The sequence below is a fragment of the Nomascus leucogenys genome, chromosome 5, assembly GCF_006542625.1.
Source record: "Nomascus leucogenys isolate Asia chromosome 5, Asia_NLE_v1, whole genome shotgun sequence".
NCBI classification, from domain to species: domain Eukaryota; kingdom Metazoa; phylum Chordata; class Mammalia; order Primates; family Hylobatidae; genus Nomascus; species Nomascus leucogenys.
Window position 1 is genome coordinate 56,533,971 of NC_044385.1, and position 23,090 is coordinate 56,557,060.

A 23,090-nucleotide genomic window follows, 5' to 3' on the forward strand; every position below is an offset into this window, starting at 1 on the left:
TGAGCGAAATTCTGTCTCAAAAAAAAAATTTTTTTTAATAAAATCAACGTGGCTAATGGTCACTGCATTGGACAGCAGATATCGAACATTTCAATCACTGAAGAAGTTCTGCTAGGCAGAGCTGGATTCTGGACAGCAGTAAGCATAGGAGTATCACGGTTGAGAGGTTCCAGGATAGGCCAAAGGGGTAACTGGGAAAATAGGAAAGGGCCCCTTCACTGAAGGCGCTTTTCTGGGTGGGGCAGTGAGAGATAGTGACTAGTGAGATCCCTGAGGCCTCACTACAACAAATAGGGCTGGCAGCCAACAGAGCCCTGCTCAGGAGGTGGCAGAGAATGACCAAAGGAGAATCTGGCTAGTAGACGGACTTGCCCCCTGAGCTGGCCTGGCCTCTCTCCATGTCTCCTCCCCACAGCAACCTGCCCCGGGACACCTTGTCACCCTTTCCCCTTCCTTCCCACCCCCAGCCATCACCACGCCTTGCTTTGGCCCTTAGCTGCGCCAGGCCTTTAGCTCTCCTCCCCAGGACGGGCGAGGGTCTGTCCACTTCACACCCCGAATGCCCAGCAAAGCACTGGACTCGGGTACACCGCTTGCCTACTACCTGGCTCCATTCACACGCTCAGGATGGGAGGGAGGCTTTAACTCAGTCTTGCCCCAAGTCCTGCCCAGGATGTGCCCAAACACTCCAAAGACCTGGCTGTTCAGTGGCCTGCCAGGGGACAGCGCAGTCTGCTGGACTGGCACACTCTCACCCCAACGCTATCACCCAATGTCCCCTCTTCATGCAGTGTGTTTCTGTCGGGGATGGGAGGTTGCCTGGGTAGGGGGGGCTCTCTGCAGGGAAGGACCTTTGAGATGCAGCAGGGGCCGCCCCTGCAGAGCCATTTCTCGGGGTCCGGGGACTGGGAGCAGGAAGCAGGGGCACAGAGGGGCGAGCCCAAGCTGACGTCGTGGGAGCAGCGGATCTCTCTATTCCAGGATGAGGTGGGGGCGCAGGACGAGCCCTCCCCCGCCTCCGCCCCAGGCTACCGGGAGAGAGCTGGAGTCTCGCGGCCTCGGAGGCCGGGAAGCCAGCCCCGGCGGGGACCCGGGCGGGGCGGAGCCAGCGGAGGCCCCACCCCCGGCGTCACCGGCCCCCAGGGGGGCGTCGCCCCCACCCCGCGCTCCAGGTAGCGGCGACCGCAGCTGCCGGCTGTGGCTGGCTGAGCTCCCCAGCGGCCCGCGGGCCGGGGCGGGGGCGGGCCGGGGGCGTTCCCGCGGGCCGCCGCCAGTGATGTCACAATCGCGGCGGGCCGCGGCGCTCCGGGGTCGGCGGTGGGCGGCGGGCCGCGAGCCGGCGATCGAAGCGGGCAGCTCGCGCCTGAGTCATGGACTTCCCCTGGCCCCTCCTCTACCACTCCCACTCCCTCGCCGGGCCCCCCCGCCGGGGCTAGCGTCTGCCGCGGCTCCGAGGGGGTGGGGCTGCTGGGAATGGCTGTGCCCCCTTCGGCCCCTCCGCCGCGCGCGTCCTTTCACCTGAGTAGGCACACGCCTTGCCCGCAGTGCTCATGGGGCATGGAGGAGAAGGCGGCGGCCAGCGCAGGCTGCCGGGAGCCGCCGGGCCCCCCGAGGGCCGCCGCCGTCGCGTACTTCGGCATTTCCGTGGACCCGGACGACATCCTTCCCGGGGCCCTGCGCCTCATCCAGGAGCTGCGGCCGCATTGGAAACCCGAGCAAGTTCGGACCAAGGTAGCGGAGTGGGCGCGGGGCCGAGGATGGGGTCCTGCCAGGGCTGCCAGGGGGATGCGGGGACGCCGTCCTCGCATCCTTCCGGGTGTCGGTCCCAGGGGTGCGCGGCTGCTGCGCAAGAAAGGTTTGGAACGTGGTTTGTGTACGGATTGATTTCGTCCCTACCAAAACTAGACTCACACCTCCCTCGGCCCTGCACACGCCCCCCTCCTCCCGGGGCTCTTAGGCACGCTGGATGGCCACCTGCCCACTGTCGGCATGCTGCGTGTGCGGGCCGCACCCCCTGTCGCTGCGTGCTGGTGCCCCTCGCTGACCAGAAGCGAGTACCCAGCCAGCTCTGAAACCTGAGGAGGCGGGAACTTTTAAGAGACCCCCCCCCCACGACCCGCAGCCATACACGCATACATTGCTGCCCCTTTTCCACCCCATGGTGGGAGCAAATCCTCCATGCTCTGAGCTGCCCCTATGGGTCCCACGTGCCACCCTGTGGAATTCCAGCTAGCACTCAGCTCCTCACCATCGCTGCAGGCTCGGGCTCAGCACCCCCACACAGGCCATCTTCCCCAGCCCCTGCTGGACACAGGTCCCAGGACACACCTGTGGGCAGAGCCACTCACTGAGCCTTAGGCTAACTTCCCAGCTGACTACCTCCAGCCCCGCTGTAGGCTGCCTGTGGAGGAAGGTGCCGAGTGGGGCGCTTGTAGCTTGTGCTGGAATGGTAGTGGCTCCATGCAGACAGGCATTCTGGGGTGGGGTGGGGGCAAAGTTGTGGGGAGATTCTAAACCAAGTGTGGAGGCTGACAGAACCCGCCCTGGGGATGGAGTAGCGTTTTCAAAATAAAAGGCCCAGTTTGGTATAAGACTGTCAAGGCATCAAGCAGGCCTGAGGTTAATTCCAGCACTGATCTAACGTGCTATCTGCCAGTCCCTCACCTCTCCTGCCTCAGTTTCCCTACCTAGAATTGGTTCAGATGACCTCTAAGGCCCTCCCAGCTCTGTCACATTGTGCCCCATAAATTCCATGGTTCTTTTCTCCTTATCACCCTGCTGCCCAGAGAACCTTGCTCGCAGCCCGGTTGTCTCCTGTCTCTTCCGGTATGGACCTCTGGCCACTAAAGTCCTGGGATGGGTGCCAACCTCAGTACCCTCCTTGTACGTCTGCCACTGGATGGGGCAAGGGGTAGAGCAGAGCCCACTGCCTGGCACAAGGTGAGAGGCAGCTGGTCAGGACATAGTGTTCTGGGCAACTCCCAGCCCTCCCCTGCCACAGTCTGGTCCATGCTGTTTCTTTCTGTACTGGGATGGAGGGTAAGGAGCAGGAGGAGGCGTCTACCTCCCAAGTAGTGTGGAAATTTCTCCACTGCCAAATCCCATTCACTAGAGGCAGACCCAGGAGTGTTTGGGAGCTGAACCCAAGCTACCATTTTTTTCTTGAACTCTATAGAGACTGGAGACCCCCAAGGTTGGGGATAGAGTGGAGCATGAGTGACTGGGCTAAAGCACTGGGGGCTTGGGGTGGTTGTGCTCAGCATTCAAATGAGCACCTCCTGCTGGAGCTACAGAGCCCAGGAGAGAGACCAGAGAGATCCTGCCCCACCCACCCACCCACGCACTGTCCTCTCCCCATGCTAGCGCTTCACGGATGGCATCACCAACAAGCTGGTGGCCTGCTACGTGGAGGAGGACATGCAGGACTGCGTGCTGGTCCGGGTGTATGGGGAGCGGACGGAGCTGCTGGTGGACCGGGAGAATGAGGTCAGAAACTTCCAGCTGCTGCGAGCACACAGCTGTGCCCCCAAACTCTACTGCACCTTCCAGAATGGGCTGTGCTATGAGTACATGCAGGGTGTGGCCCTGGGGCCTGAGCACATCCGTGAGCCCCGGCTTTTCAGGTGAGGAGGGTGCCAGGGCCTCTGTCTCTACTATTCTTCAGGCCTTGGGCTTGGAAATCCTTGGCATGTGGGGTCCATGGTGGAGAGTTGTAAGATCTGTGAGTTCCCTGAAATTGCATGAAAAATGCATGTTTATATGCATTGCTCTGCAGAGAGGGGCTATCGCTTTCTATAGATTTTAAGTGGTGCCTGCTAGAAGGATGAGTTCTGGGGGAGGAAAGGAAGAATTGTGATGAACATGGGAGCAGAGGACCTGGTTCCCTAAGTGCAGCAGAGATCTGCTTCCTGGCATCATGCCTCAAACCTCTGCCCACTCCAAGTCTGACCTGGAAACATCTCAGAGCCTTAGAAATGAAATCTGAGCCACATCCCCAGGGCACTCAGGGTTTGCTACCTCTGTCTCTGTTTGTCAAGGAAAATGGGCCCTATCCAGGGTAAGCATGGTTTTACCAGCCCAGGGAGATGCTATCTCTTCTGCCAGTCTGAGCTCCTTCCCGGCTCCCTGACGAAGTGGGAACCCAGGTTTGGGGAACTGTCAAGGCCTCCTTTCAAAGGCTCACAGGAACCTGTGGCTCCTGGGGAGCCCCTCCCAGTAAATGCTTGGATGTGTAGGGCCCAGGAACTGGACTTTTCCTTCAAGCCCTGGGAATGCTGTGGAGCCTGGAAAGAGGGAGGACCAAAGAAGGACCCCTAGCATCTCCCTCTCCTCTGTGCCAGAACAAGGATGGCAAGCAGTGTCCTCCTTCCTCTCTCCAATGTCATGACCCACATGGAGGGCACTCAGACTTGAGTGAGGCCCAAGGCAGGCTGAGGTTTACTCCTGACACTGGGACAGTGGCACAGGGGTCTGCCTAGGAGCCTTGGCATCTGCCCAGGCTAATCCAAGGGGAAGGAGGCCTTGCATACTGAGGGGAAACAAGCCCACCTGGGGGTAGAGCAAGAAGCTTCTTTGCTTCTTCACCTGCCACCCACTTAACCCCAAATGCACCTGGCTCTGTTTGTGCATGCCTTCTGCAGGGACTTAGAAGAAGAGGATCTGAGAGCTCTTCCACCCCCATGCTCATAAGCGGCTGGTCAGGCGGGATATTTGAGTTGTGTATTGTAGCAGTGTGTGTGTGTGTGTGGTGTGTGTCTTGAGGGTGTGAGAGGCATACAGACCTATGCACGGGTGTTTGCAGGCTCCAGCTGAACAGTCCCAAAAGGACCCAGACTGGAGATGTGAAGTCAGAGCAGGGTGCAAGGGACCCTGTCCTGACTTCTGCCACTGCACTCCCCCCAGCTCTCCCTCAGTCTGGTGCATATAAGCTCAGATATTGTCAGGTCGTCACCACTCCCAGGATCCCTCCATCTCTGTGTATCTGATGCTGTCACTCATCCTCTCACGCAAACAATTACCATTGTCAAGAAGATTGAAGGTGGATTTAGGTTCCATAAGAAGAAGAACGTGACATCTGGGGGAGAGCCCGAAATTGGGATAGGTGTAGGAGGTAGGCCCTTCCTTGATGATTTTCCCAGGATAGACCGTCATCCCTCTGGGTGAAGGTGAATGTCTATGGGGAAGGCCTCCAGGAGCCACCCTCTACATGTTCGCTTGAACCCCACCCCCAACCTCGGCCTGCTGAGGCTTTGCAGCATGAAAATGCTGAGTGTTGAGGTTACTTTCATTGCTATTCCAGACAACAGCCCTATTGATATTCAAGAAAACGCTCTGTTCATGCTCTGTTCAGAATCTTCCTTTGGGAAGGGAAGGCCTGAGTCTCAGGTCTGTTTCCCTGCCTTGCCCAAACCCTGGTGGGTTCCCTTCTGCCCCAGGGCCTCTCGCCTCTGAAAGAAAGCACAGCCTTCCTCCCTCACCCATGAGGTTGCTGCCACGCCCCTTGTCTCCTCCACCCTTTAGGAGGTGGGAGCCTTGGGGACTTCCAGAGGAACCCCAAAACTGCTCTGTTATCCCAGTAGGGTATGGCCTGCCTCTTCCCAGGGCCTGGCAAGAGAGAGGATGTCCCTTGAACAGCTTGGTAACAAGGTTTCAAACAGCCAATGCCTTTGTTGTCTTTCCCAGTGATTGTCGTTCGAGCAACAGGCAGAGGCTGTATGTTGGAAGGAAGCTGAATGTTGGAGTCTTAGCAGACGGTTGCGGGGTGGGACAGCAGAAGGGAAGACTGGAAGAGGACTGGGAGGGCCCAGCTGGGACACAGGGCCTCGGGCGATGGGGTGTTTATCAAGGCCCTCCTTCTCTGACCGGTCAGTCTTCCATTCACCCCCACCTTCTCCCAGCAACCTTCCCTACCACCCACTCCTCTCCTGAGACCTTGGATAATGTCCACAGGAGAACTTGAAAAGAGAACGCTGGCTTGTTTTGTGTCCTTGGCACCCAGCCGCCAGCATCAACTCCCTATAGCAGAGGAAGGGGCTGCCCTGAGCCAACGTGTTTCCCTCCCCACCTTGGCCAGACTGATAAGAGGCGGGTATTTCTTCCCTGCCTGGCATCACCACCCCCTGATCTCTTGGTGCAAAGTGACCTATGTTCATGTCCCCTGAGAGGATGGGTCAGAGTCTGGAGAGAGGAGGGCCAGCCCCGCCCCCATCCCCAGGTGCCCCTCTGTTCTCAGGAGTTGCTATGGGTACACTGGGGTAGGACAAGGCCACTGACCTGTGACCAACAGCCCCACTGCTCTCCCCTTCTGCTCCCTGAGGCAGCCCCAGCCTGGCACTGGAAAGGGAGCAACCAGGCTAAGGTCTCAATTCATTTTCCTCTCTTCTGCTGAGACCTTCCTTCTGCAGGACCTGTGCTCCTAAGGGACTTGCAATCATCCCATCCTTGGCCCTCTGGCTAGTGCCCTGGTGGGCCTGGAGGGCCCCTATCTGGCCAGGAGGGAATGAGTGGGGAAGGCAATGTCCCAGCACTGATGCTCTGCTCTTCCTGTTCCCTGCTGTAGGTTAATCGCCTTAGAAATGGCAAAGATTCATACTATCCACGCCAACGGCAGCCTGCCCAAGCCCACCCTCTGGCACAAGATGTACAATTATTTCACGCTTGTGAAGAACGAGATCAACCCCAGGTACAAAGATCTGGGAGGGTCCAAGGCTGCCTTCATATGATCTCCCTTCTCCATCCTTTTGGCTCCAGCCCACCCTGCTAGGAGGTTTAAGGGCTCAGGTCTTGGGGAGGAGGCTGGGGAGTTTCTCCTGCAGTCCCTTCAGTCCTAGTTGCTAAGCCTCTGTCTCCAAGCAGAGTTGGACCCACTGACGAAGGAGCTTAGATGGGCAGTTTTATACCCATGTGCTCATTTCTCCTTCACTCTCTGATTGTGGCAGGGACCAGGGTTGGGGACATTTCCCCATTTTACTTAGAGGATGCTGAAGCTCAGAGACTGAGCTTGGCCCAGTGTTATGGGGCTTGTAAGAGGCAGGGCTTCTATTTCCCAGCCCAGGGCTCTTTCCACCTGCCCCACCTTCTGAACCATGAGCAGGGCAGGGCCCTCAGAATGAGGTGGGACTGAGTTTAGCGTCAGTCAGAAGAACTCAACTCATCAGCTGACAAGACCTTGGGGACATCAAGGTTCCTGCTACTTCCCAAGACCCCTCTTGTCCCCATGTGCCTTTGGGGACCCTGCCCCACCTTGCTCTGACTGACAGCTTGCTGCTTCCCTCACTGCTCTTCCCAGGAAAAGAGATAGACCACCCATCCTGACATTGCCTTTCCCCGATAAGACAGGGTTCCCTGAGTTTTCCCTTAAGCACTCTCACCAGCAACCTGAGAGTCCTCCAAGCCTTTAGATGCCTGACTCCCCAACACACCCTGAGTGCCGAGGAAAGGATGCAGGCCTGGAGGAAAGCATGGTGTCTTGCCTTCCCTCCTCCAAAAAAAGGCAGTAGTGAGTCTCTGATTCCTTCACGCTCCCTGCTGGGTTTGGCCATCACCCGTGTTCCAAATGTTCACGGGGATAGGGTGCAGAAGACGTTTGAGGTGAAGGGTGTGTCTTCCCTCTTCCAAGATGACAAGATAATAATTAACTCTATCCCCATTTTGAGTATGTCTCTGTCACACACATGCATGACTTTATCTGCATCATCCCATGCCATGCTTATCAAGCACTGCTTTGGGACTATTTGTCCAAGGTGGCCCAGGCCTGCCCTCTCTTTGACCATGTTCAGACCTTGTATGTCAAATATTCTCTTTGGGACAAGGACCTCCTTTTCCCTCAGGGCTAGAACAGTTCATAGAGAACAGGTCCTTCCAACCCTTCAGCCCACAGCTCTTATTTGACAGGTGGAAAACCGAGGCCCAGGGAAGGGATGGAACCTGCCCAAGGTCGCTCATCAGTGGCAGCTTAGCAGCTAGAGCCAGGCTTCTGGTGCTCAGATATAATCCTTGATACTGCAGGTTCCTTTGACTGTGCTGTCACTGTGTGACCTTGGGGGTAACCTTACTGGGAGGGAGTAATCCCTGGAGAAGAGCTGGCCCAATCCCTTTGCTCTTGTCACACCTTTGAACCTTGGACAAACCAAGTTGCTTAACTTCTTTGAGCCTCTTTAGGGGGATGATCCATGCCCTAAGCTGCCTGACTGCCCAAAAGCAGAAAAATGATGAGCAATCATTTAGACGAGATAAGTACCTAGAGCTCCAGTTATTGCCTAATAACCCTGAATTATTCAATCCTTCTTTTCACAGACATTGATTGACTGGGATTTAAAAGAATTTAAAAATGAATGTGACACTGGCCCTGCCCTCAAAGAGCTTAGGAGCCATCTAGGTACACAGGACATGCCCATGCACAGCTGCAAAATAAGGCAGGGTGTGTAATGTATGCTGGGGGTGGAAGAACCAGGGAAAGTTGTCTTGGCAGAGGTGGCATGGCAGAAATAAGCAGGGAGGCTACTCCAACTGGAGGAGATGGCTGAAGCAGGGTTTGCTCCTGAGTGATGAGTAGATGAGGTTGGGTGGAGCAGATCTTTGGGAGGACCTGGGCAGGGTTTGGGGGCAGGGGTGGACTACAGAGTTGGAGCTAGGTGGTAAGGGGCCTTAAATGTCAGGCTAAGTAGCCAAGATTTAATTTAGCAAGTAGTGGGAAGTCACGAAGATGTTTGAGTCAGAGATTCAGGTCAGTAACCTGACCACGACTGGGCTTTAAGAAGAGAGTCCTCTAGCATCATAAGGGACAGATTGGTGGGGGAGGGTGGATTTGAGGTAGGAAGACTAGTTGGGAGTGATGTAATTAAGTGAACAAGATCTAGGACTAGGATTCCCAAACTTTGAGCATAAGATTCCCCTGAAGTGCCCAACTTTGGAGATCAATTGAGAGGTCTTGCATTTGCCCCCTAGGAAATGGCTTTTTTTTATCTTTTTTTGAGATGGATTCTCACTCTGTTGCCCAGGCTGGAGTCCAGTGGCATAATCTCAGCTCACCACAACCTCTGCCTCCCAGGTTCAAGTGATTCTTCTGCCTCAGCCTCCCAAGTAGCTGGGATTATCGGTGCCCACCACCACGCCCGGCTAATTTTTGTATTTTTAGTAGGGACAGGGTTTCGCCATGTTGGCCAGGCTGGTCTCGAACTCCTGGCCTCAAGTGATCTGCCTGCCACGGCCTCTTAAAGTGCTGGGATTACAGGTGTAAGCCACTGCGCCTGGCCAGGAAGCTACAGTTTGATAGGCATCCCAGGTGATTCTGAGGCAAGTGATTGAGGAACATTGCCCTAGGGTAACTTGAGGTGGTGGATGGAGAATAGGATGTGTTGGAGACCTGTGGAAATAGATTTAGTAGCCTTGGTGTTGGATCCATGCCCTAAGCTGCCTAAGCCCTAAGGTGACGTGGATGTGTCCAGAGTGGCTGGGAGAACATGGGATGGATAACTGGGTTGGGGCATCACAGGGAGATACTGGTGGGTGGGTTGGTGGGAGGGCAAAGTGTGAAACCAGTGAGCTCAAATGCTTAGAAAGAGCCCTGTGGGGAGAAAGTACTCTGGCCTGTCCAGATCTTGACAGCAGAGTAGAAACTGGCCAGGCAGCAGTCCTGATATCAGGAGGAACCCCAAGGCTTCCCTGCAGAGACCTCCAGCCCCTTCCTTCCCCTCCTGCTGGCCCTGGGGTGGAGGAGCAGGAGGAGCAGTTTCTCCTGGGCAGTGTTTCTGGAATGTGGTGGTGGTTACTCTTCTGCCGATCCCACAGCCTTGAAAGAGCCCCTTGGTGGCGGGACTGAAGGTAGCAAAGCTGGCGACGTTTCAAGTGCTCAGGGGAGGGAAGCAGAGCAGGGAGGGAGGCCCCGGGGAGATAGAAGGCCGGGATTGTTCCCACAGTAACCATCTGCGTGGCCTTGGGGTGGGCAGGGTGCGGTTCAGACTGAGGTCAGGGACAGAGCAGCAGGCATCTTGGATGTCAGAGCCATGTTTTTCAGGCCGGGACCTGAGCAAACCAAAGGAACCCTCCTAATTCTTCTCTTTTGGTGGTCTCGGTCCAAGAAAAAAAAAAAAGAATCTTAAAAGGTAGCTTCTTAAGGAGAGCCAGGACTGAAACACATCTTACGCAGACCTGTCGGCACAGATAAACTCCAGGAAGCATGGGGGAGGCCTCCCCCATATCACCTCTCCCAGCAGACTCCCTGGACTCAGAGAGGCCTTTGCAGAGCCTCTGAGGGGCACCCAGGGCAATTAGGAGACTCCATTCGATTTGGATCCTTGGATGGGCCGAGAACTGCTTTCCTTAGATGAAGAAGTAAAGGATCCAGCAGTGCAAGAGATATCTGGAGGCTGGGAGGGAGCCTCTTTCCTTCCTTAAGCCTCAGTTTCCCCATGGGGCTGGACTAGATAACCTCAGATCTTCTTGAGCTTTGACCTTCTCAAAGCCTGGAAGGGACCCTGTCCTCTTTTCCTTCTCCAGAGGGGGCAGAGGAGTGCCTCAGTCGCTGAATACTCTTTCTCATGTTCTGGCCCCTGGGCTGGGTGAGGGAGTGATGGGTCTGTCCTGTGGGAAGGTGAGAGAGGGCCGTTCTCATTCTCATCCTTCTCTATGTGCTCTTGCTACCCCGGACAGAGATACACAAACAGGTGACACAGGAATGGAGATAAAAGCGCAGCCTCCTCCCCTCTGCCCATTGGTGGTTCTAGGTTTTTAAGGACTGTGATAAGCGTTTGGCCTTTTCAGTGTACACAGACCTGTGTGCCTCCTGGGGACCAAAGTTCAGAGCACGTGAGCACAGCGGACACTCATCAGACTTCCACATGGCCTCTGATAACTTGATTGATTGGCTGATTTCTTCATTCCTCAACATGTGTTTCTTTCAGCAGAAATGGCTGCTGAGTGCTTGGGATGGGGGTGGGGCAGCAGGAGAGGTGGACCCATGCATCTTTGTTCATGCCCCCAGGTTGCACTTGCATGATCTGGCAGGGGTCTGGGACAAGGGAACACTACTCATAATTCAAGGTAGAAGGGACGAGTCACTGGGGAGCCACAAAGCAAGCAAGCTCTCATTGAAGGCTTTAATATTCCTTTGACAGTGTAGGAGTGAGCTAAAGAAGCTCTTGGTTTGCTTTCTCATGTGAGCCGATGGTCTGTTTGTGAGACGAGAGGTTAGACCAGACCGTCTCTCTGATCCCTTCTACCTGTGACGTGGTCAGCTGCTGGGGTGAGAGCGAGGGCATACCAGGACATATCTCTGCCTCCTCAAGAGAGCTCCATTGCTCCAGCTCCCTGTCAGGGCACTACTCTTCCTCCCAGGGAGGAACTTTGTGCGAGTCAGCTCGACTTAGGGAGCTGTACCTCCTCCTAGGGAGTTTTCCCAGCATCCTAAGATCAGGTCTGTTTTGCATCTCTCCCCACTGCTCCCGTTGCCCTTGTTTCCTCTTAGTCTGGAATCCCCAAGTCTGGACACGCGTTCTCACCTGCCTTGTTCTTTCCCTGTGTCTCCTTCCTTACCCTCCTGTCCCTTTCACAAAGTAGCAGGGATGCCCTCAGTCAGTGACTTTTATGCCCTGCCTCATGCTTTTATGCCCATGTCTTTATCAGCTTCCTAGCATAACCAGAGGAGTCAGAAGGACAGGACACCTCAGTGCCATTTTATAGATGATAAAAGTGAGGTTCTAAGAGATTGGCCATTTTTCCAAGGCCCCCTGCAGTAAGACAGAGGGAGTGATGAGGCTCGAACTCAGGGCTCTTGAGGCCAAGCACCTGCCTGTCTATCAGCCCTCCCTTCACTGGCTACCTTTTTTGCCACTGCCCAGCCTTTCTGCAGATGTCCCTAAGGTAGAGGTGTTGGAACGGGAGCTGGCCTGGCTGAAGGAGCATCTGTCCCAGCTGGAGTCCCCTGTGGTGTTTTGTCACAATGACCTGCTCTGCAAGAATATCATCTATGACAGCACCAAAGGTATGGCTTCTCTGGCCCCGGGGCAGCAGCAGGGTTTTGGTTGGTTGGTTAGCTGGCTTCATGGAGCTGTTCTTCCAGCTGGCACTTGGACAAGCAAAAGTTAGACCTGGATTTAGGTCTTAAGTTAATTTGTAGGAGGGAAGGGTGAAAGGAAATAAAAAATTCCCACTTTGAAAAGTCTGTGCCAAGGGCCAGGCACAGTGGCTCATGCCTATAATCCCAGCAGTTTGGGAGGCCAAGGCATGTGGATTGCTTAAGCCCAGGAATTCAAGACCAGCCCAGGCAGTGTGGTGAGATCCTGTCTCTACAAAAAAATACACAAAACTTTTCCTGGTATGGTGGTACACGCCTATAGTCCTAGCTCCTCGGGAGGCTGAGGCAGGAGGATCACCTGAGCCTGCGAGGCGGAGGTTGCAGTGCGCCATGATGGAGCCACTACACTCCAGCCTGGGCAGCAGAGCAAGACCCTATTAAAAAAAAAAAAAGAAGTCTGGCCAGGTGTGGTGGCTCATGCCTGTAATCCCAGCACTTTGGGAGGCTAAGGCAGGTGGATCATGAGGTCAGGAGTTCAAGACCAGCCTGGCCAACATGGCGAAACCCCGTCTCTACTAAAAATACAAAAATTAGCTTGGCATGGTGGTGTGCGCCTGTAATCCTAGCTACTCAGGAGGCTGAGGCAGGAGAATCGCTTGAACCAGGGAGGCAGAGGTTGCAGTGAGCCAAGATCATGCCGCTGTACTCCAGCCTGGGCGACAGAGCGAGACTCTGTCTCAAAAAAAAGACAAAAACAAACAAACAAAAATCTGTACCAAGAAAGAGAGAGAAAACAAACACCTCCTGGTGTTGCTGATGAGGGCATCACCCCAGGGCGTATTAATACTTAGCTTTATTCCTGATCCTTAGCCATGCTGAGGACAGCTGTCTTTAGATGAGGAGAGCCTGAAGATCCAGCTGTGTGAGAGGGGCACTGGGAGCTGGGAAGGGCAGATGGATGGATGGATGGATGGATGGATAGATGGATGGATGGATGGATGGATGCAAGTAGCTTAGAAGACTGCTGCAGCGATAGGGTTGGGCAGGGTTGCTGCAGAGGCTGGCATCACTCAGTGGGTGCATCCCAGAGGTCTGCAGAAGCTTGACCAGGCTCTGTTGCCAGATCTCCTGGGCCAACTCTCATCGACTCTCCTCTACTTCACAGGTCACGTGCGGTTCATTGACTATGAATATGCTGGCTACAACTACCAAGCTTTTGACATTGGCAACCATTTCAATGAGTTTGCAGGTGAGAGGGGCATTTCTATAGTCATGTGCTTTGTAGCGGTGTTTCAGTCAGTGACTGACCACATGTAGATGGTGGTCCTATGAGATTACTGTATATTTACGGTAATAGGTACCATATTTTTACTGAAACTTTTCTATGTTTAGATATGTTTAGATACATAAATACTTAGCATTGTGTTACAGTTACCTACAGTATTCAGTACAGTAACATACTGTACAGGTTTGTAGCCCAGGAGCAATAGGCTATACCATGCAGCCTAGGTGTGTACTAGGCTATCCCATCTAGGTTTGTGTAAGTACACTCATGATCACACAAAGTCACCCGATGGTGCGTTTCTTAGAAGGTATTCCTGTCATTAGGCAATACAGGACTATATTTGACCAATATTCAAAGCACCCTCTTTAGGATGGGGACCAGGGCCAGGGTATGGGGAGGGCCAGAGGTGATTCTGTACTTGGAGGGTAGAGGCTAGATAGCTCTTGTCCTCCAAAATATCACAGCTTAAGGGGTTAAGGCACAGCCTGCTTTTAGAGAGTACCAAGTCTCATTGGAGGAAGCAGGACTCACATACACAGAGCAGACCTCTCCTAGCCCATATGGGACTTTGGTACAAATTAGGAAAATGTGACCTCCGTAGGATCCCTGAAGATACTCAGCTTGGTACATGAATTAGAAAAAGACCCCTTCCTCCGGATAGACACAGCTTAGACGATTGCTGCAGCTTGGCTGGCATAGCACAGGATGACTTCAGCCTCCACTCCTTTGTCCAAGCTCCTTTATACCCAGTACAACCAGCGCAATTGTACATGGGGGCCTTACATGGAGATAAGCAGAACAAGCTACAAGTGGCTGTTTGCCTGGTGGCCTGATGAGAATCATCTAAGTAGAATCTAAGTATCTGCTGTGTAATTTGACTCCCTAAGTTCAGTTTCTGGCTTTGCTGCTTACTGGTTGTGTGACCCTTGGGCAGTGTATTTACCCTCTCTGTGCCCCTATAAAATGGAGATGATGATAGTACCCATCTCATAGCGCTGATATGAGACACACACACACACACACACACACACACATATGTATGACACATACTAAGCATTGTATTGGTGTTTGCTGCTGTGATTAGACTGGGAAGCTTTCCAGGAGTGGGGATGGAAGAGGCAGGATAGGGGGGTGATTCCTAGGGGTAGGCAGGTGTTCTATGAAGGCATAGTATGCACAATGGAACCATTTGTGTAGAGGAAGCAGGGCAGGTTTTTCCAGCTTGAGGGCTTAATTAGATGGGACCGAGGAGGCAACTCACATGGACGGAGCTGGACACTGGGGCTGGAGAGCTGTCCCCAGACTAGCACAGTAATGTGTTCACATGATGGGGCCAGGCCCTGTGGCTCAGGATAGAGAGGCATGCCCAGGCCAACTGGAAAGCCCCATCTCCAGCCCCATCAGGCCAATTGTGTTCCTTCTGGAACCCCAGGTGATCAATCTGTCGAGCAATGATTGTACCTGAGAGTACACCTAGGAACCCCCGGGGTGATGGAGCCTCTGCTGGGCAGAGCAGCTGAGCCTCAGGGTGTGGCATGGAGCAGAGGCTGGCACCGGCAGGGCCCTGGGTCTGGGAATGCTTGGCTGCCAGGCCCACTGGCCTTCCCACATGGGATAATTCCTAAGCATTTTAAGTCCTCCTTGCCCACAGCACAGAGCAAAGTCCAACTGGAATTTCTCCAAAGGGGTAGATTGCAGCCTGACCCCAAGTTGAGAATGGAGGAGGAAGAACGTAGCCTGGGGGAAGGAAGAGAGCTGGGGAGATCCAGACCTAGGGAGAGGGGCCTCATGGGTGCGCAGGAGTGAGGAAGACACAGTTCTGGGCATTGGGAGATGAGTTCAGCCCTGACTCTGCCTCTAACCACCATATGACCTTGGGTGCATTTCTTCTCCTCTCTGGGCCTCCGTTTCTACATCTGTTCCAGGAGATTCTTTTCTAGCCACGCTCCTGGAGCCTCAGGAGACTGCGTATGTTTCTCCAGGGATATAAAGGAAGGAAGCTTCAGAAGGACAAGAAGAAGAGGAAGGAGGGAACCCTAGAGAAGGTGGCCCAGTCCTGGTCCTCCTGTCTTAAACCATTTCTTTCTGTACCAGCTCTGAAGCTGTGGTTTCTTCTACCATGCCCAGGATGAGGCTGGTGGTACTGGGCTGGCAGCTGGAGGGCTATGGTGGGGCTGGAAGAAACCAGAGCCATCTGATCCATGGGTTCCCAGCCTGGCTACACATCAGAGCCATCTGGGGAACTGGACTGGGGTAGGGGTGCTCTCCAGGTGATGTTTTTAAGTAGCCAGCTTAACACCAGGAAGCCATGTTTGATATCCCTACATGAAGTCCGGCTCCCTCATTTGATAAATGAAGAAATTTCGGCCAGTGATAAAAAAGAGTTCCCTTAAGGCTAACAAGGTTAGCATAAGACCTAGGGCTAGTAATGCTTATCCAGTGCTCTTAACTGAGGGCCTCCTGTGCACCGTCATTTTTGTGCAGGGGTTGGGAGAGACAGTGGTGCTGTCTCGAGGGGTTCCTGTCACTCCCAGGACAGTGTCTTGCCCCTTAGCCAGTCTACCTCTCTCTGCTTTCCTCAATCCCACAGAAGCAGTGATCCTAGCTGGGATGGGGTAGACCCCACACTAGCTGAGTTTAGTAATCAAAGAAGCTGCCTTCTCAGGGCCGCCTCCTTGGGCACAGCCCCACAGGTCAAAGGAGATGGGAGTTTGAGGGGAGAAGGGAACACCTACTGAGCTTGAGGAGACCCTAGGTGGGCCCATCTCTGAGCAACTTTGTCTGGCCTGCCTCCCCATCAGGCGTGAATGAGGTGGATTACTGCCTGTACCCGGCGCGGGAGACCCAGCTGCAGTGGCTGCACTACTACCTGCAGGCACAAAAGGGGATGGCGGTGACCCCCAGGGAGGTGCAAAGGCTCTACGTGCAAGTCAACAAGTTTGCCCTGGTGAGTGCCTTGTGACTAGGGCTGGGGCAGGAAAGGAGGAGTCAGCAGGAGGGACTGGTGACCCACCTAGCCTCCTTCCCAGAGCCCAGGGTCAGGTGAGAGCCTGGGACACCCATCCCGGGCTCCTGACCCCACCCTAGAGGTGAAGCCTGGGAAGAGCCGTCTTAGGCAGCCCTTAATACGTGATGCCCTGTTCCCTGCTCCCCAAGCCCCACCAAGTCTAGGCTCTCTCCTTTCTAGAGAAATAGTTCCAAGAAATATCCTAGTTTCCTGTGTTAGCAATTCCCTTGTTTGAATAAGTAGTTCTTTCTACTGCCTAACCTCAGCCCTTCATGCTGCAGTTAAATTCATCCATATATATGTATATATACTTTTTTTTCTTGGAGGCAGAGTCTCACTCTTGTTGCCCAGGCTGGAGTGCAATGGCGCTATCTTGGCTCACTGCAACCTCCGCCTCTCAGGTTCAAGCCATTTTCCTGCCCTCAGCCTCCCAAGTAGCTGGGATTACAGGCATGTACCACCACACCCAGCTAGTTTTTTTGTATTTTTAGTAGAGACGGGGTTTCACAATGTTGGCCAGGCTCGTCTTGAACTCCTGACCTCAGGTGATTCGCCCACCTCTGCCTCCCAAAGTATTGGGATTATAGGAGTGAACTACCGCACCTGGCATATAATATATATACTTTTTTTGAGACAGGGTCCCACTCTGTCATCCAGGCTGGAGCACAGTGACACAATCATAGCTCACTGCAGCCTTAAACTCCCAGGCTCAAGCGATCCTCCCACCTCAGCCTCCTGAGTAGCTAGGATTACAGGTGTGTGCCACCACGCCTGGCTAATTTTTTAAAACTTTTTGTAGAGATAGGGTATTGTATGTTGCCCGAGCTGGTCTCTAACTCCTGGCCTCAAATGATCCTCCCACCTCAGCCTCCTGAGTACCTAAGGTTATAGGTATGAGCTACCATGCCTGGCTATGTGTGTGTGTGTATATATATATATATATATTTTTTTTTAACCTTTAGAGAAGATACAGAATATCAAGCTCTAATCTTTCTTTGTAACTACCTCCACCGACTCAGAACTCTAAGTAAGCTTTTCCCAACAGGCTCTTCCTGCTCAAATGACTGTGCTGTCAGTTCTCAATTTTGAATGCCCCTTATCCAAGATACCTGGTTCATGCCAGGTCTCCACTGGTGTGTGCCCAGGGATTGCTAATGTCAACTTGCATAAGTAAGAAGACAAGTCAGCTGCCTTGAATTTCACAGTACAGAAGAGAGCTAAATACAATCTTTACTTTTCTGTAATTTCGGATTCCCTATTCTGTTTTCCTCACTGGCACAAAACTGAGTCTACGTTAGGCTCTTCCCCCTCAGTCTTAAGACTTTAAGACCTTAAGAACAAGCCTTCCTCTTGCTAAGTATTTTAGTGATCATTCATACGTGCTAGCTTATCGATGCCCCTTTTAAGGAATGGAAAGGAAATAAAGTGGAGGGAGGTACTTTGTAGCCAACCCCGGAGTGAAGAGGACTCTGGGATGGGGTGGGAATGGGATGGGAGAGCCACAAGGGTTGGGGAACTCACGTGGGAAAGTGATGGCATCACTCGTGTTTGTTCAGGGGTAGACGGGAACCACAGCTTCCTGGCTTTATTTTATTTTATTTTTTTTACTTTTATTTTAGATTCAGAGGTACACATGCAGGTTTATTATATAGGTAACCTGCCTGTCACCAGGGTTGGTGTACAGATTGTTTCATCACCCAGGTAATAAGCATAGTGTGTGACAGGTAGTTTTTTGATCCTCACCCTCCTCCCATCCAATCCCTGGCTTCTTGAGCCTGAGGTGACCTGGGCCTGGTGGGTACCTCTAGCCACAAGGAGAGCACAGTTGGATGCTTAGCAAATGCCCAGACTTGGGGGATTCTTGTTTCCATATCTAGGTTCATTTTCCAACCCAACCAGCCTCCCAGCAGGAGAGAGGAAAAGGAGTGGAGGAGGTTAGTGTAGGCATCTTCCAGCAGACATGTGGCCAGGGCACTGCTGCCCATCACTCTTCCTTCCCTGCACCTTCCTGAGGGGCACCAGCCCCCCACTGGCCATTAAGCCTAACCTCTGGCTTAGAGGTTCATCTTGGCCTGGATCCCACCTTGGCCTTGAAGACTCCAAGAGATTTCCCTGGGTAGGGAAGAGACCAGAGGTGGAGTGTGGGTCCTGCTTAGGTTGTGGGAACCCCCCAGAATTCCTCACTGCTGACCACCTGCCTTAGGGTTGGTAAACATTAGGGCCTTGGTAGAACTGGCTCTGCCCACCTTTCTCTAGCAGGAGTGGAGGCTCCAAATGCTGTGCAGTGACTTGGCCTCCAGAATTTCCCCAGCTTGTGCTAGGGAGACCCCACCACATCTCTTCCAGGGTCCTAGCTGTGTGTCTTCCACAATGACTGCATCCCTCCAGTGCTGTAGAGTCGGAAACAGGCATGGGGAGATTGCCAGGCTGACCCTCTCTGGTCTGTTTCCAGGCGTCTCACTTCTTCTGGGCTCTCTGGGCCCTCATCCAGAACCAGTACTCCACCATCGACTTTGATTTCCTCAGGTGAGTGTGAGGGTGACGGTGGGACGTGGAGAAAAGGGAGAGCCTTGGTTGAGCCCAGGGTGTGGGCAAAGGACAGCCCAGGCAGAATGCCCAGAGTCCGCTCCCCTGCTCTGCCCATCTCCAGCGGGGCCGCTATCCCCAGGGGATGCCAGGAAAGTACCACTCTGAAAAGAGAAGTGTCACATCCTCCCTGTTCCTTGTAGGAGGTGTGCTAGTCCCCACCAAATCCTACTGCCTACTCCACTCCCCACCCTGCTTCCAGCACACCTATCCACGGAGCCTGGTGGTGGATGGTGGTGGAAGGAATCGTTGAAAATCAGTCTGAACGATTGTAGGTCCTACCCTCATTTTACAGCAGAGAGGACAGAGGTCCAGAGAGCAGAAGTGACTTGCTGAAGCCATGCAGTGATTAAGGGTTTACCATGCTGCCTTCTGGTTGGGCGACAGACCCAGCTACTCCTTCAGTAGCTAGCCGCTGCTTGCATATCGATGATTCAGGGAGTCCCCGTCCTGTGAGGTTCCTATGTCCCTAAGGCCAGGAATCATTTCTTCCTTCATTCTGGTCCAGGGCCTTGCCCTTCTCCTCCTCACCCATCTTCAGCTGAAAGGGAATCACTACCCTGGTTTCAAAGTGTTCACAACTATTAGAGAAATGCAAATGAAAAGCATGGTGAGGCCGGGCGCGGTGGCTCACACCTGTAATCCCAGCACTTTGGGAGGCTGAGGTGGGTGGATCATGAGGTCAGGAGATCAAGACCATCCTGGCTAACACAGTGAAACCCCATCTCTACTAAAAACACAAAAAATTAGCCGGGCGTGGTGGCGGGCACCTGTAGTCCCAGCTACTTTGGAGGCTGAGGCAGGAGAATGGCGTGAACCCAGGAGGCGGAGCTTGCAGTGAGTGAAGATAGCACCACTGCACTCCAGCCTAGGCAACACAGTGAGACTCTGTCTTAAAATTAATTAAATTAAATTAAATTAAATTAAATAGCAAAGCATGGTGAGATGTCACTTCACACCCATTAGGATGGCTGCTATTAAAAAACAGAAAATAATAATTGTTGGTAAGGATGTGCAGGAATTGGAACCTTTCTGCACCATTAGTGGGAATGTAAAATGGTGAGCTACTATGGAAAACAGTAGGGTGGCTCCTCAAAAATTAAAAATGTAACTACCGTATGATCCAGCAATCTCACTTCTTGGTGGGTAGCCAAAATAATTGAAAGCAAACTCTCAAAGAAATATTTATTTATATACCTATGTTCATGGCAACATTATTCCTGGCACAGTAGCCAAGAGATGGAAGAAACCCAGATGTCTGTCAACAGATGAATCAATGAATAAAATATGGTCTATACCTACAATAGAACATTACTCAGCCTTAAAAACGAAGGAAATCTTGTCACTTGCTACAACATGGATGAATCTTGAGGACATTACACTAAATAAGCCAGTCACAAAAAGACAAATATGGTTCTATAAGAGATAACTAAAGTAGTCAAATCCATAGAAACCAAGTAGAACTGTTGCCGGGGGGTGAGGAGAGGGAGCAATGGGGAGTATTGCTTAATAGGTCTAGTTTCGGTTGTCCAAAAGGAAAAAGTTGTAGATATTCATTTGCACAGCAATATGAATATACTTAACAATATAGAACTGTAAAAACGAAACTCCAAACAAGCATGTTTGTGGAAGGGTTTCTCTAGTCTGATCTAAGAAGAAAAAAAATGTAGTTGAAGTCAAAAAAAAAAATAGGCTGGGCGCGATGGCTCATGCCTGTAATCCCAGTACTTTGGGAGGCCATGGCAGGCGGATTGCTTGAGCTCGGGAGTTCGAGATTAGCCTGGGCAACATGGTGAAACCCTGTCTCTACAAAAAATACAAAAATTAGCCAGGTGTGGTGGCATGCACCTATAATCCCAGCTATTCTGGAGGCTGAGTAGGAGGATCATCAGAGCCCGGGAGGCAGAGGTTGCAGTGAACCAAGATCATGCCATTGCACTCCAGCCTGGGTGACAGATCCAGACCTTGTCTCAAGTAAATATTAAAAATTTTAAAAAGAAGCAGAAGAAATAATAATACTCATCATTCTGGGTTGGGGTTGATCTGCTCAGAGTTAGATAGGCCTAGAGCCACTGAGAAACTTTCCCCATGGTGTGGGCACCCCCAGCAGGGCCCACCTGGCTTTCTTCCTCACACCCAGCTTCCTGCTGTCTTCCCCACAGGTACGCAGTGATCCGATTCAACCAGTACTTCAAGGTGAAGCCTCAAGTGTCAGCCTTGGAGATGCCAAAGTGACCAGCCACCCCATCCCTCCCCTACCCATCTGTCTGGCCAGACCTGTTCTGCAGAGCTCAATTCTGCACTCTGGGGTCCACACCCTTGGACAAGGTGGGAGAGGGGACAGGTGGGTGTCCAGGGAGAAGGCTCTGTCCCTGCTGCCAGACCCCAGTGGTTGCCACTGAAGACCTCATTCTCCTGTCTGGAGGGGCTGATAGGACCCCCTTCTGGGGGTCCCCTTCACCCCACCAGGCTTGGGAGGAAGTGCCTGCAGCCAGGTCCTAGACCATAACCACCCCTGGGAAACACATCATTCCCAGCCTCAGGCCCTGCTGGAATTGGGGCTGCCTTATATGTGTGTTTACCCCTTCCTGGCCTGGGGAAGGAGGCGGCGAGGGCTCCTTTCTACCTCCAGTGCCCTGAGCCTCCAGTCCGTCTCTCCCTGCATGCCCCACGTGGGAGGTGCTGAGCTCCAAACCAGCATCACACCAACTCTTGACACATGGATGTACCTATCTTGGTGACGGGTGGGGGCCAAGAATTGAGCACGACATCTTCCCCAGCAGCCACCTCCTCTGAGATCCCTCACCTTCTCCAAACCAGATCCAATCAAACCTCAGCCCGAGGAAACATGCTCCCCAATGTGCTCTCCTGTGCTTGTTTTGTCCCCCTGCTGGGGGGACAGGAGAGGTAGTGGTGAGGCCCTGGGCCTCCAGAGCCTGGCTCTGCTTTGTGCTGTGGCTTAGCCAGAGGGGACGTGGCCAAGGGTGAGGTGGCCAAAACCAGAACCAGCAGTCTCCTGCCTTGTTCCCTCCCTGGCCCTCAGGCCCTCCTTCCAGGGATGTCTCTCCAGCTCTACTTTATGTCCTGAAGCTGACCCGAGGTCTTCCTATCTGGAATGACTAGTGGGAGCCAAGAGGATGGGGTAGGGGCCAGGGCCCCCCAGGGCCCAGCGTGGGAGAGCCTGGGCAGGATCCCATCAGAAAGGTGCTGACTAAGCTGGTTGCCCGGACACTCAACAGCCTCCACCTCCTTTCTGCCCTCACAGCTCCTGGAGCCTTCCTGGCTGTGACCCAGAAAGTGATTCATTTGTAAATTATCATGGTTTTCTTTCTGCATTAAAATGCTCATTTCCGGACTGCTGTGTCTTGAGTGACAATGGTGAGGAACTGACCCCCTGCGTGGGGGCTGAGGGGTGCTGTAACCCCTCCTGATATTCCCCCTCCACCTGGGCTTCATGCTGAAGTCAAGGTAGCCACCTGCACACATCCTCCTGTGCACCTAGCTCCGAAGGCTCTGGGCAGGGCCCCCTATTTCACTCAGCTTCTGTGCCTTTGACTCTCTTAGTAGAACCTGCCAGTTAAACCCGGTAAAGCGCTGCTGAGAGGGAACTAGGCTGTGGATTACAAGGGCTTCGGCTGACCCAGGAGATGAACCAGTGACATTCTAAATAGAAGTGCTCAGGACATCTTCCTCGGTCATGTCTGGCTCCCAGCTGTCAGTGGGGTGGGGAAGGGGCTGCTCTGCCTGAGAACAGGCAGGAGTGATTTCTGGAACCAATCCATCACTTTTTCAGAAGACCAGAAGGAAGAGCAGAAACTCAAAGATGAGAAGGGGGCACCCCTCCTAGGAGCCCAGTCACTCCGGCTATACTTCCCAGGCTGTGCACCAGGCAGCAGCTGCTCCACTGCCCCCGTGCCAGTAAATGCCCAGTGCCCTTAGGGGCAGCAGAGGCAACAGCGGCAGCAGCCTGCCAGGTGGACTCTGGTTGTTTGGCTTTTGCCTGCAAAAAGCACCCTGGTGCCATGGCAACCACTGGAGCTGGCACCTGCAGCTGGAGCCTTCAAGGTCATGGTGATCCAGCATAGCCAGGCCCTCCATGGGCAGCAGCCTCGGGGGGTGCCAATTGGGGGACACGGGTGAAAGAGGTGCCCAGGCATAGGGATGGTGCCAGGGCTGGACAGGTAGGGGCCCCCTGGGGT

The 23,090-nt window shown here is 53.4% G+C and overlaps 1 protein-coding gene across 3 annotated transcripts; it reads left to right on the plus strand.

Moving 5' to 3' along the window:
• The first annotated feature begins 1,200 nt into the window (after positions 1 to 1,200).
• ETNK2 (ethanolamine kinase 2) lies at positions 1,201 to 22,246 on the plus strand. 3 transcript variants are annotated; one of them, XM_030813182.1, is made up of 8 exons: positions 1,201 to 1,731; positions 3,364 to 3,623; positions 6,560 to 6,682; positions 11,838 to 11,980; positions 13,179 to 13,262; positions 16,100 to 16,245; positions 18,758 to 18,831; positions 21,054 to 22,246. In XM_030813182.1, exons 1-8 carry the CDS (start codon positions 1,474 to 1,476, stop codon positions 21,124 to 21,126), a joined length of 1,161 nt encoding a protein of 386 aa, XP_030669042.1. In that variant the 5' UTR covers positions 1,201 to 1,473; the 3' UTR covers positions 21,127 to 22,246. The 3 variants fall into 3 exon arrangements, with proteins under 3 accessions (XP_030669042.1, XP_030669041.1, XP_030669043.1); XM_030813181.1 differs by lacking the exon at positions 18,758 to 18,831; XM_030813183.1 differs by lacking the exon at positions 21,054 to 22,246 and having other exon boundaries at positions 18,652 to 18,823.
• Positions 22,247 to 23,090: the final 844 nt, after the last annotated feature.